This window comes from Conger conger, chromosome 6 (genome assembly GCF_963514075.1).
Source record: "Conger conger chromosome 6, fConCon1.1, whole genome shotgun sequence".
Lineage (NCBI taxonomy): Eukaryota > Metazoa > Chordata > Actinopteri > Anguilliformes > Congridae > Conger > Conger conger.
This window is the reverse complement of record NC_083765.1, coordinates 50627274-50641032: the sequence shown is the minus strand read 5'-3', so window position 1 is coordinate 50641032 and position 13759 is coordinate 50627274. Positions and strand designations below refer to the sequence as shown.

The 13759-nt window shown below is 44.1% G+C and overlaps 1 protein-coding gene across 4 annotated transcripts in view; it reads right to left on the bottom strand.

The window, feature by feature from the left end:
* LOC133130220 (anoctamin-5-like) overlaps window positions 1–13759 on the bottom strand; it is a 61426-nt gene that overhangs the window by 7725 nt on the left and 39942 nt on the right. For all 4 annotated transcript variants that reach the window (XR_009708927.1, XM_061244623.1, XM_061244624.1 and 1 more), the window contains 10 exons: window positions 12476–12610; window positions 12083–12188; window positions 11172–11232; window positions 10583–10734; window positions 7795–7869; window positions 6789–7017; window positions 5579–5748; window positions 3492–3589; window positions 1820–1953; window positions 627–832 (listed from right to left, as the gene is read on the bottom strand). Coding sequence is in view for 3 of the 4 variants with exons in the window: in XM_061244623.1 (XP_061100607.1) it covers window positions 627–832; window positions 1820–1953; window positions 3492–3589; window positions 5579–5748; window positions 6789–7017; window positions 7795–7869; window positions 10583–10734; window positions 11172–11232; window positions 12083–12188; window positions 12476–12610 (1366 nt within the window). In the remaining variant the exon portion in view is untranslated. The remainder of the gene's footprint in view (window positions 1–626; window positions 833–1819; window positions 1954–3491; window positions 3590–5578; window positions 5749–6788; window positions 7018–7794; window positions 7870–10582; window positions 10735–11171; window positions 11233–12082; window positions 12189–12475; window positions 12611–13759) is intronic.

Sequence of the window (13759 nt, the reverse complement as noted above, 5' to 3'; positions counted from 1 at the left end):
GACAGTACGGCAGGGAAGAGAGGAGATGAGGGAGAGAGAGAGAGTGGGAGAAGAGAGGGGGAGAGAGAGAGGGAGAGAGGGATAGAGGAGTTACTACAATGGTATAATATTAGACCACATTTACATCCAAGTATTAATTATGTGGAATATTACTTATGCCAATGACATTTCTGGTACAGGATGTGCAGCAAGATACTCAAACAACAAACACACACACACACACACACACACACACACTTATATTTGTGGCCTTGTGGGGACACCTGTGTCGACAGTGCAATTTGGGGACCATGGATTCTGAACCTCATACAGCCACCACGATTACACATTAAAAGTTCTACAATGTGGAAACCACTTTAAATTTAATTAAATCCGTCAAATAAGGGAACCAGTTATTTCCACCACTAATGGGGACAACTCAGGTCAGTAAAATGGGGACCTATGACATCATCAAAAGGAGCCTATTTCTGTGCTCTAGAGTGATGTCGTCAACATGCCATGTCCAATCTGGGGACCAAAGTGTGCATTCTGGTACAGGTGTGCAACAGGATACACACACATACACACAAACAACACACACACACACACACACACACACACACACGTGCACACGCGCAAACACATACGTTGGTGATGACAGAGAGGACAGCCACTCCATTGAGGATCTCCAGCCAGGCTCCGATGCTTCTGGCCTTGGAAGCCATGGGCCGGCGGAACTGGGTGGTGAGCTTCCAGGCATCCACACGCACCTCCAGGATGTTATTACACAGCGCCAGCAAGGGGGCCAGCGGGAAGGAGGCCACAAAGAGTGTGATGAAGCCAAACTGGATCACTGTGGGAATGACACGTGAACAGTGTGATGAGGCCAAACTGGATCACTGTGGGAATGACACGTGAACAGTGTGATGAAGCCAAACTGGATCACTGTGGGAATGACATGTGAACAGTGTGATGAGGCCAAACTGGATCACTGTGGGAATGACATGTGAACAGTGTGATGAAGCCAAACTGGATCACTGTGGGAATGACATGTGAACAGTGTGATGAGGCCAAACTGGATCACTATGGGAATGACATGTGAACAGTGTGATGAAGCCAAACTGGATCACTGTGGGAATGACATGTGAACAGTGTGATGAAGCCAAACTGGATCACTGTGGGAATGACACGTGAACAGTGTGATGAGGCCAAACTGGATCACTGTGGGAATGACATGTGAACAGTGTGATGAGGCCAAACTGGATCACTGTGGGAATGACATGTGAACAGTGTGATGAGGCCAAACTGGATCACTGTGGGAATGACACGTGAAGAGTGTGATGAGGCCTATCACCTCTTAAAATAACTCCTCACAGTACATCAGGTTGAGAATAACTCATATAGAACTGCCTTCAGAAAAACGACTTGGATGATTACCTAGCTAATGAATAAGTGGATCGGTAACATGACAATGTGACTTTATATACTGTCCAAAGCCCACCTATCTGGCATTGAGAATACACTGTGTTTATACACTCAGTGTGCACACAGCTGTAGGCTCTTTGCTAGTTTCTGAACTTGGGTTAGGGGTGTGTAAGGGGTGTGTAGGGGATGTGTAGGGGATGTGTAAGGGGTGTGTAAGGGGTGGTATGGGGCATGCAGGTTTGGGTTAGGGGTGTGTAAGGGGTGTGTAGGGGATGTGTAGGGGATGTGTAAGGGGTGTGTAGGGGGTGTGTAAGGGGTGTGTAGGGGGTGTGTAAGGGGTGTGTAAGGGGTGTGTAGGGGGTGTGTAAGGGATGTGTAAGGGGTGTGTAAGGGGTGGTATGGGGCACGCTCTCACCCATCTCCAGGTACTCGTAGAACAGGCCGATCTGGCTGAAGTTCTGCAGGTCATGGTCCTGCTCCCAGCTGCTGTAGACGGTTCTGTCTGAGGGGTGGCGGCCCTTCCTGCTGCCCCACCAGTTACACATCCACCTGGTGAGAGAGTCCATGGGTCTCTGTCCCTCTGTGACTTTCACCTCAACCTCACTTTCCAGTTCAGAAGATACGCTAAATGCCTGCCACAGGCATATTACTGCATATTTGTCACACTGAATGATTTCAGATCTTTAGACAGAATGTAATATTAGATATTAAAATTACCATTTCATTTATTTAATAAAAAAAACTTAGGAAAAAGCCATGTGAAAAAGCACAGTGGTTTTGGGTTTCACTTGGCACATTTGCACAAACACTCAGTGAGCATTTTATTAGGTAATTATTACTTATTTTCTAGACTTCTACTGCTGTAGCCGATCCACTCAGAGTTATGATGCGTTGTGTGTTCAGAGATGCTGTTCTGCATACCACTGATGTAATGTGTAGTTACTTGCATTACTGTCACCTTCCTGTCATCTTTGATCAGTCTGGCCAATCTCCTCGGACATCTCTCATTAACAAGACGTTTCTGTCTGCAGAACTGCTGCTCACTGGATTTTTTTGTTTGTTTTTTTGCAGCATTCTTTGCAAACTCTAGAGACTAGTGTGCTTGAAAATCCCAAGAGGTCAGCAGTTTCTGAGATACTCAAACCACCCTGTCTGCCACCAACAATCATTCCACGATCACATTTTTTCCCAATTCTGATGGTTAATGTGAACATTAACTGAAGCTTCTGACATGTATCTACATAATTGTATGCATTGCACTGCTGCCACACAATTGGCAGATTAGATAATCGCATGAATAAGTGTAATAAAGTACGGATGTGCCTAATAAAATGCTTGATGAGTGTATATTTTATTTTTCCACAGTAACTACTTGCTGTTCACACAACCACCACCAGGTGGCTTGCTTGTCATGTAATATTTTAGCAGCCAGTTGCTAATATGTGTTTTTTAACTGCAGACCCACCTCTTCAGACTGCATCTTGGTGCCTCTCTCATCCCTAACACACCTTTTGAACTAGTTCAGCTTTTGATTTTTGATTAATTTTATTTCCAGGACTTATTATGGATGTAATCGGCATGTATTCAACATTTGTATTTTGGTTCATGCTAAGAAAATGTAGCACAGTGCATGTATGATGTTACATGTGTACTTGCCAGTCTGGTCTGGCACTACTCTCATAAGAAATAGGTGTATACACGTTTGTTCTTTTACACTGTCAATTGATCTTAATAGAAGCATCTGCTAAATTAATGTAATGCAATATGATGTAATTGCATCTTAGTCATCTTAATGGTTTCAGACCCAAGAGCTGGTCCTTGATGCAGGGTTGTTAAAACATCCCCAAACCTGTATTGTCTGATCGCCTGCCTTAAAATTCACTGTGCTGTTTTTCTGGCAAGAAAAATAACTAAAGAAATTGCCATGGAAATGAGCAACTAGATGTGGATGGATAACAGATGTGACCAATCGTTGATTCATGATAGGATCAACTGTAGTCTCATCCCTATCTTGGGGTAGGGTAAGATCAGACGCAATAGAAGAACAGCAGCGTTTCTGTTTGTTGCATGGGGGCCACCGTACTTACGGCACCAGCGCCTCCTGGATGTTCCCCCACACCTGCTTCCCCACCATGACGATCACCAGCTGCGTGGTCAGCTCGATGAGGCAGCCGCCGGGGTCACACTGTACGAGGGACAGGGGGGTGCAGACAGAGGAGAGAGAGAGAGAGAGAGAGAGACAGAGAGGGGAAAGAGAGAGAGAAAAGGGAGAGAGAGAGGAGATGGAGGAGAGAGACAGAGAGAGAGAGACAGAGGAGAGAGAGACATGAGAGAGACAGAGGAGAGAGAGGAGAGCGATGGAGGAGAAACAGGAGAGAGAGACAGAGGAGAGAGATGGGTTTATGTGAGCAGAAAACGCTTCCCGCGAGGAAAAATCTCAATTAGGCAGAAAAAATCATTTATTTCTCGTCGCCATATTGAAAAAGAACAACGGAAATGTGTAGCCCGGTTTCTGGTGCCAGTAACGATGGCAACCTGTGTTGGGAAGAGGTTGTGTAAGCACTGCTCTTGTGTAAGTAGATGTCTCTCCTCTCTCAGATGCGGACTCAGTGTTGAAAATAAAACACTGGAAGACCAGGCTACCGTATCTGCAGCGCTACATTCATGAAAATGTGCAATACACATGTTGAATTAGTTATGTATAATAACGGACCTTCCTCTCTCCTTATGGGCTCAACCGACTTCCTCTCACAGAAATTCAATAGAAGCTTAATTATGGAATTTTTTTGCTTATTGTTTTGCTAAGGTACACAACCTCACCTTTTACTCTTGCTTTGCACAGAAAAGGAAATAGCACTGCAAGAGAAAGGACTAATTAAAAAAAAAAAAAAATCTAAAGATAATAAATCGAGATTTGAAATGACTGAATGGTTGTGCAAAACATTTGTAAGATTAGCATATGTCCTTGACGCTTTTATGTATTTTAAGTGGAAAAGGCACCGTTACCTAACATGACAAATCTGTGATTAAAAAAAAAAAAACTTAGGCTACTATATAGAGTATAGTATAGTACAGTACACTACAGTACCAAGCTTATGTTTTTGAGGAATGAGAATTTGTCACACAATGCTGCTTCTGAACTGTGGTTAAATGTATTTATCACATGATAGCAACAGAAAACAGGAAAAAAACAACACTGCCAATATATTCTAAATGAATGGGCCACAATGACACTGTTCCAAACTGCACTACTAAAACAGTTTCACTCATGCCATTTTGTGATTTGGCAGTAATCACACAGAATGTCTTTCTTCATTTACACCCACTGCACGTTCCACCTCTTAAAAAGCACTGCTTCAGCCAAGTCTTGCCATTTGAAAATGTTTTTGGTCTCCCTCATTGCATGAATTTGTCCCTCTCTTAATATTAAAATGCAGTTACTTAAATGTTAAAAAATTCGGGAAAGAACAGGAAAGTGTAAAACTTTATGCAATTCATATATTGAGCACTCTGGGTCTGAGCCTTTATCAAGCCACTTTTTAAAATGTGTTCTTCACTGTTTTTACTACCAATATTGGAATGCCTGATCATGTTCAGGCTGCATCACTCAATCAGTTTGCAGTCCCCGTGATATTGTCTTGTCACACTGCAGTTTAAGGAGGTGAAGCAGAGGTTTGGTTTAATTTGGTACACAAATCTGACCTTCCTTTGCAACTAGGATATTTTAAAAAGGTAATGAGAAGCTGCATGTCGGGAATTTGCTGAAGATACGGAGCCTTGTGATCTTGTGGTTGCAAAACGATTTAATGCTTCGTTTGCTTATATGAAGTTGTTTTTTCCGTCTAAGATGAAATGTGCTAGCGTAGCACTTCACAGTTCACCGGAAATGCCATTCAGTGGGACTTCTGTTTTACCCACAGCTGTAGATTTACTGAGCTCAGGCGTACAACAGCAGTGTTCCTGTGAGGATTCACTCCCACAAGCTTTCAGCTACAGCTCCCTGACCATCAGCCTGCACTGCTGCCACACTGTACCTTCACAGCCGTATATTACAACTGGGCTGCACTGATAACAACAACAATGATAAGACCTGGATATGTAAGTACATCCAGGAATATCAGTGACCCAAAGGTGAGGGCAGAGGAAGAGGTTGCACAGGTGCAGGTGAAGCTACCTCTTCGTTCCTCAGCTTGCCGAACATGTAGTTGTAGTCTCCAGGGTAGCCCACAAACTTGCCCTTGAAGAAGGCCACATAGAAACACGAGGAGTAGTAGTTGGCGAACTGGAAGAGGAACATCTTCGTGGTCAACCTGTTCTCGTACTCCAGGTGAGTCTTGGGAATTTCTGTGGAGTAGTACACCGTCATCAAGATTACTGGACAGAACAGAGGGCCAGGGCATTGGAACATCTGGAAGGAAATGTTCCTGTAACCCATCAGAACAAAAGTAACCACTTGTTTTTTAAAATAAAGGACTTCCATTTTACACTTCATGTTCACAGAGAATAAAACAGGCATGTTTATGCTCTAGTAAACCATCAGTGCTAGTCTGTAAATGAAACGCATCCAAAAAAAGGAAACGATAGAAAATAATACAGAAGAGTCTTGATTAGCCAAGCATCAAGCCGCTTGCTACGACAAACCTAAATTAGTTTAGATGTAAAAATGATCAAATAATTATAATTGCATTGAGTTGAATGGCCTCCGTCAGTGTGCAATTATAATTATTCACGTGATTTTGGCAAAATGAGATGAAATACATGTCTTTGTACAGACCCTTAGTCAGTTGCATGCACGATTTAAGAGCATTCAACAATTTTCACAAATGGGGCGATATTGTCTCGGGCGGTAAGAGCAGTCGTCTGGCAGTCGGAGGGTTGCAGGTTCAATCCCGTCCTGGGTGTGTGGAAATGTACCTGAGCATGACAGCTAACTCACAAATGCTCCTAATGAGCTGGTTGGTGCCCTGCATGGCAGCCAACCACTGTCATACTTGGCATTGCAGATCAAATATGAATCAAGATTCAGCAACTGCATTGCTTATTTCTCACCTGAAATGTTTTAAACATATTTCTTGGCTATGTCTCTGATTGTTTATCTCCGATTCAGCAACAGATGGCGCATTTTGATAAAAGGGCTGTAATTCCTACACGGTTCACCCAAAATGGATGTAAGAATGCACAAATTAAAGCTGAAAGTCTGTACTGTAACCACATAGTGATTATTTTATTTCACTTATACTTTTTGTTTGCTGGAGTACAGAGCGAAAACAACAAAAATGTATGATTGATATTCAATTGTCAACATCCAAGATAATAATTGATCATTATTCTAATTATTTAAAATGTGCAGCCCTGCTGAGAGATGAGAAGAGGTTCCCCCTCACCCATGTCGGTGATCCAGATGGCCACGCGCTCGTACATGAAGTTGAGGATCATGATGATGACGAAGTTGATGCATGAGGCGGTGACAGAGGTGGCGAGCTGAGGCGTGATGAGGGAGCCCACTAGCTGCAGCTTGCTGGTGGGGCTGTCCTTCATGATGCTGGCGAAGGCCGCGTAGACCGCCAGCCGGTACGCGATCACGCCGGTGATGCAGGCGCAGATCAGGGCAATCTGGAGGGAGTGAGCCCACATCAGGCACGGGCAGCCGACTGAAGCGCATCAGATACAGACCGCACGTGACATAGCATGTATACCAGCGCCCTCACACAATCTCACACTGCTACAGACACAAGCTCACTGTACAGACACACTGCTACAGACACAAGCTCACTGTACAGACACACTGCTACAGACACAAGCTCACTGTACAGACACACTGCTACAGACACAAGCTCACTATACAGACACACTGCTACAGACACAAGCAGACTGTATAGACACACTGCTACAGACACAAGCTCACTGTACAGACACACTGCTACAGACGCAACCCAGCTTATGAACTGCACAATCTCACACTGCTACAGACAAACGCTCACTGTATAGACACACTGTACAGACACAAACTAGCTTATGAACTGCACAATCTCACACTGCTACAGACACAAGCAGACTGTATAGACACACTGCTACAGACACAAGCTCACTGTACAGACACAAGCTCACTGTACAGACACACTGCTATAGATGCAACCTAGCTTATGACCTGCACAAGCCCACATTTCTACAGACACAAATCCACGGTTACATAAATTGAGGACAGCACACAGTGACAGCACACAGTGAGACCCCACAGTGCTGCTGACTCACTGGTAGAACACACACACACACACACACACAAACACACCCACACACACAGCGACAGCACACAGTGCTGCTGACTCACTGGTAGAACACACACACACACACACACACACACAGTGACAGCACACAGCACTGGTGACTCACCCAGAATATGACTGTAGCTCCAGACAGGCAGCATCGTGCACACTTGCTTGTCACTGATAAGTACGGCTCCATTTCCTGCAGAGCAAACAGAGAGAATGTGTCACCATAGTCCAGCACTGGTAACCTGGTTACATTAATTACAGGAAAAAGCTAATGGCTGTCATCTTTGCCAGGGTTGTTTGTACAAAGCAATAAACCAGGGCAGGGGCACCAATAATAGTGTATTAGTATTTGGTTGATCGACTTTGGTTGATTCCATTGAATAATGAATAAAGCACACTGCTTCATACATGTTGGAAAATAAAGCTTATGTCAATAACTGTATTATTTTTTAGTTTACAGCACTTTTTGTGCAAATTTATCCATGGTGCCAATAATTCTGGAGCCCGCTCTATATTGCTTGAATTGTAATTTAATGGAAAACTGAAAGACATGCACAGTAACAGAGAGTCTGCAGTAGGCTTCTGGGCTTCAGATGTTTGCATAATCAGGTGGAAGACGGCCCTGCGATGGCCTGAACATTCTTTGAGGCATGCTGTGTGTTGCATAACATCTCTTACATAAATGAGGACACATCACAGGGCTTTATAAGTTATGATGGTGAACTGCATGTCCAATCAATGAACCGAAAAAATTAATCTAATCAAGCTGTGGCTTTTCAGCTTGGTCACTTCCAGCCCCGTCTCTTTCAGACAGCAGCTTTCTCGTCTGTGGTTCAGACACCTACTGTGTGAAAAAGAGCACACAATTAACTAACTGGACGACTTAGAAACCTAGTCCAGGTTCGTGCCTACCTAACCAGTAGCCTGCTTGCCCTTCCGGCAAACCGTGCCCTAGCCACAGTTTCAGAAAACAACGAAACATTCAAATGTCACCATTTTAACACAATTTTGTTGAACATGTTCTTTGTTCTTCACATACTGCACGTTAAACTTCAGCGACAATATTTCCATACTTTTCCATACCCTGGTTTTAATAGATTTCACTTTAGACTCTGCGCTAAGACTATGAAGATAGAGCCCTAAAAGACCACGGTCTGCTGGTTATCACAGCCAAGCCAGAACCAAGCAGTTACACTGAATGAAGCAACTGGAAAGGCCTCATAAATCCAGCCAGGCAGATTACCAAACAGAGCAACCAAACAGACATTATTCCCTTCCCCTCCCACTCAATGCTCTGTGAAGGACCCCCCCCGTAAATCACCAAACAGTGCCATTACATTACTCTCTCAATGTCGCATTAGGACAAAGCACATGGACGGTCCCTATTCAGGGTTTATAAAGGGCCAGAGAAGGTCCGGCCTGTTCAGAGGGTCCTTGAGTCTACATCCATAATGTGCCTAATTGAGTCTTTACCACTCTCTCTGAAGATGCTGAAATCAATCCTCAAAAGCAGAATTATCTGGCTGAGGCCAAGTAGATAAAAAAAAAAATCTCGAGACTAAATCGGCAGCCCTGCACTGCAAAAACCAAAAACCATTATATTAAGAATTAAGATGAAAATATTGCCAATGACTCATTTCAAAACTTGCCAGGATTTGCCAATAGAATAAGGACATTTCACCTGTCAAGCAAACATTAACTTAAAACAAGCTAATATTTATACTTGAGAGAAAAAAAATGTGGTACAGTACCGGGGTGACCTGGTTGAGTATTTGGTACAGTACCTGGGTGATGCGGTTGAGTATTTGGTACAGTACCTGGGTGACCTGGTTGAGTATTTGGTACAGTACCTGGGTGACCTGGTTGAGTATTTGGTACAGTAACTGGGTGATGTAGTTGAGTATTTGGTACAGTACCTGGGTGATGTGGTTGAGTATTTGGTACAGTACCTGGGTGACCTGGTTGAGTATTTGGTACAGTAACTGGGTGATGTGGTTGAGTATTTGGTACAGTACCTGGGTGATGTGGTTGAGTATTTGGTACAGTACCTGGGTGACCTGGTTGAGTATTTGGTACAGTACCTGGGTGACGTGGTTGAGTATTTGGTACAGTACCTGGGTGATGTGGTTGAGTATTTGGTACAGTACCTGGGTGATGTGGTTGAGTATTTGGTACAGTACCTGGGTGATGTGGTTGAGTATTTGGTGCAGTACCTGGGTGACCTGGTTGAGTATTTGGTACAGTACCTGGGTGATGTGGTTGAGTATTTGGTGCAGTACCTGGGTGACCTGGTTGAGTATTTGGTACAGTACCTGGGTGATGTGGTTGAGTATTTGGTACAGTACCTGGGTGACCTGGTTGAGTATTTGGTACAGTAACTGGGTGATGTGGTTGAGTATTTGGTACAGTACCTGGGTGATGTGGTTGAGTATTTGGTACAGTACCTGGGTGATGTGGTTGAGTATTTGGTACAGTACCTGGGTGACCTGGTTGAGTATTTGGTACAGTACCTGGGTGACCTGGTTGAGTATTTGGTACAGTACCTGGGTGATGTGGTTGAGTATTTGGTACAGTACCTGGGTGATGTGGTTGAGTATTTGGTACAGTACCTGGGTGACCTGGTTGAGTATTTGGTACAGTACCTGGGTGACCTGGTTGAGTATTTGGTACAGTACCTGGGTGATGTGGTTGAGTATTTGGTACAGTACCTGGGTGACCTGGTTGAGTATTTGTTACAGTACCTGGGTGACGTGGTTGAGTATTTGGTACAGTACCTGGGTGACGTGGTTGAGTATTTGGTACAGTACCTGGGTGATGTGGTTGAGTATTTGTTACAGTACCTGGGTGACGTGGTTGAGTATTTGGTACAGTACCTGGGTGACGTGGTTGAGTATTTGGTACAGTACCTGGGTGATGCGGTTCAGCCGGCGGCCGGAGCATTTGGTCTCGTACTCGGGCCTCAGCTGTAACTGCTGCTGCTCTTCCTCGAAGTCCACCAGGTCCCACTCGTACTCCAGCCGGGCCTGCCTCCGCTTCCAGAACTCCAGGAACAGAGTCACTGTGGGCACGCAAAGTTACCCCTCAACACGGGTCTGACTCACCCTCTGCCTGTATTTGGAGTCGTTGAATTCAGGTTTCAAAATATGCCATTGACAGGCTGACACTCTGTACCATAACATTGTATAGTACAATGTAGTACATCGTACAATCATTCAAGCTCATTGGTTGAAAATTGTTCTAATTGCCACAGCCAATGGCATTTCAACAACAGCGTTTTCACAGAGAAGGGGGAGGGATAAACAGTGTTGTGGTTTGAAGGTGTTTGTTGCTGCTATTCCTCTCTTGACTGCTAGAAGTCTGAAATTACCTATTGCACCTTTAAATTATGTCCAGAAAGGAGAGGCAAAAGCACTTCAAGACTCATCAGATTGAGTCAATAGACTGTAATTCGGTATTTCTCCAGCAGGTGGAGCACAAGGCAAGGATGACACTTACCCCATATCCCCATAAATATGGCAAAGAACACCGTCCCAACGTTGTCAAACAGATGTGATTGCTGAAAGACAAGATAACGCGTGTCATATTACCGTAAATACTTAATGCTAACACTAATACTGCTCCATATTCTCAGGAAGTCACAATAAAACAAATATCAATTGTAGGTACTCACTCATAACTATTTCATAACCTTTGTAAAAAAATAAATACAATTACAATAATTATAATAATAATAATGATGCATACTTCTATAGCACATTTTACGAACTCAAAATAATGCAACGTAACCATAAATTTTTTTTTCATAAATTAAACCTATTAACACAGCCCACCTCTGGATGATGGCAGACTCATGTGTCAGCCTGTTCAGGTTTATAGGCCCCTTAATTTAGCCTGATAAGTGAGGCTGACCTGGGAACAGTGGTCTACTCCGTCAATGCCCTTACCCAGGTCTGCCCCCTTAGTTTAGCCTGATGCCTGAGACTGACCTGGGAACAGTGGTCTACCCCTTTACTGTCCTTACCCACGTCAGCACCCTTAGTTTAGCCTGATAAGTGAGGCTGACCTGGGAACAGTGGTCTACTCCGTCAATGCCCTTACCCAGGTCAGCCCCGTTAGTTTAGCCTGATGAGTGATGCTGACCTGGGAACAGTGGTCTACCCCTTTACTATCCTTACCCAGGTCAGCCCCCTTAGTTTAGCCTGATGAGTGAGGCTGACCTGGGAACAGTGGTCTACTCCGTCAATAACCTTACCCAGGTCAGCCCCGTTAGTTTAGCCTGATGAGTGATGCTGACCTGGGAACAGTGGTCTACCCCTTTACTATCCTTACCCAGGTCAGCCCCCTTAGTTTAGCCTGATGACTGAGACTGACCTGGGAACAGTGGTCTACCCCTTTACTGTCCTTACCCATGAGGCAGTGCAGGTAGAGTTCAGCTTCCAGAAGCCACACTTCTTATCGCACAGTGGACACATCACAATCTTGCCCCCGATGCTGGGGTCGCAGATTTCCTTGCTGTGGGACAGAGCATTCGAGAGAAGAACAGGTTCCGTTGGACGATGGCGTTCATTAACGAGGGACGACGCTAAATGAAGGGAGAGGCTGAACGAGGGACGACGCTAAATGAAGGGAGGCTGAACGAGGGATGACGCTAAATGAAGGGAGGCTGAACGAGGGATGACGCTAAATGAAGGGAGAGGCTGAACGAGGGATGACACTAAATGAAGGGAGAGGCTGAACGAGGGATGACGCTAAATGAAGGGAGATGCTGAACGATGCCCTGAACGAGGGCGGCGGCGTACCTCCAGGTGTTGTCGTCGTAGGTGACCACGCCGGCGATGAAACAGATCAGGCCCACCACGGCGGCGAAGAACAGCATCTCCGTGTAGAAGCCCAGCCAGGCAAAGTAGATCCCGATCTTCTCCCCATAGTACTTCCTGTCACCGCCAACAAGTCAGTCACACTTGTAACTATCGGGATGCCATTCTCCCCGTGAATGAGTTGCCAAATTATATTAGATTTGATACTACTTGTACAATATTATCAGTTCACACGGAAATTTGTTTTGCCTCCAGTGCCCAAAACAACAGTTACAAGGACAGTAATCCATAATCCATAACTCATGTACAACAACTAAGCATATTCTGGAGTATACACACACACACACTCTTTGTCATACTAACATACCCACACAAATACTAAACTGCACCAGTACTGTCTGTCAGTTCATATACATATTACACCTTATCTTGACACATTTCCACCTTATCACATATTAATGTTACACAAAGTCCATCGAATGCAGTATAATTACATTACCCTAATTCATATAAACCCCATAAAAACAATAGGGGATGAACAGGCTGCAGGGTGAACTTGTGTCTGCTACACAAAGCCCCTTACAGCACTGTCCAGATGTAATGTGTACACTTGTGTGTGTACATATCAGTGTGTGTGTGTGTGTGTGTGTACGTATCAGAGTTTGTGTGTGTGTGTGTGTGTGTGTGTGTGTTGGTGTGTGTGAGTGTGTGTGAGTGTGTGTGTGTTTGCGTGTGTGTGTGTGCATATGTATGTACTGTATAGGGGAGTGGTGGGAGGTCATCGAGAGTGTGGAAAAGTGTTTCCTGTATATTTCCTGTATTTGTTGTTTCTAACATGCTGAAGGCAGGAGTTCAGGTTCCTTATTAAGGACATCAGAAGGGTCATCAAGAGCAACTTTATATACATTATGTGCCCTAATCCAGCAAATAATTATATAATCTAATTTTAATGAAAAAATAATCTAATTAAAACGAATTATACAGTCAAGATAGGAGGCTGGAATAAAAAGCAGCATACACAAGACCTTCCATGGCAACTGATCTACTGGGTAATAGCACAAAATGGGCAAATAGTCATCTGAAACAATAACAGAGTGTTAATGAATGTTTTGCAGATGTTTTGAAGCGTGTAAACGCATAGATAAGTAGGCCATAACTTGTGCAAATAATGTGTGAATGTGAGCCATATTAATGTAAAAAATAGACATATATGAATATACATAATATGTATAAAATGGGCGGCACGGATGGTGCAGTGGGTAGCAC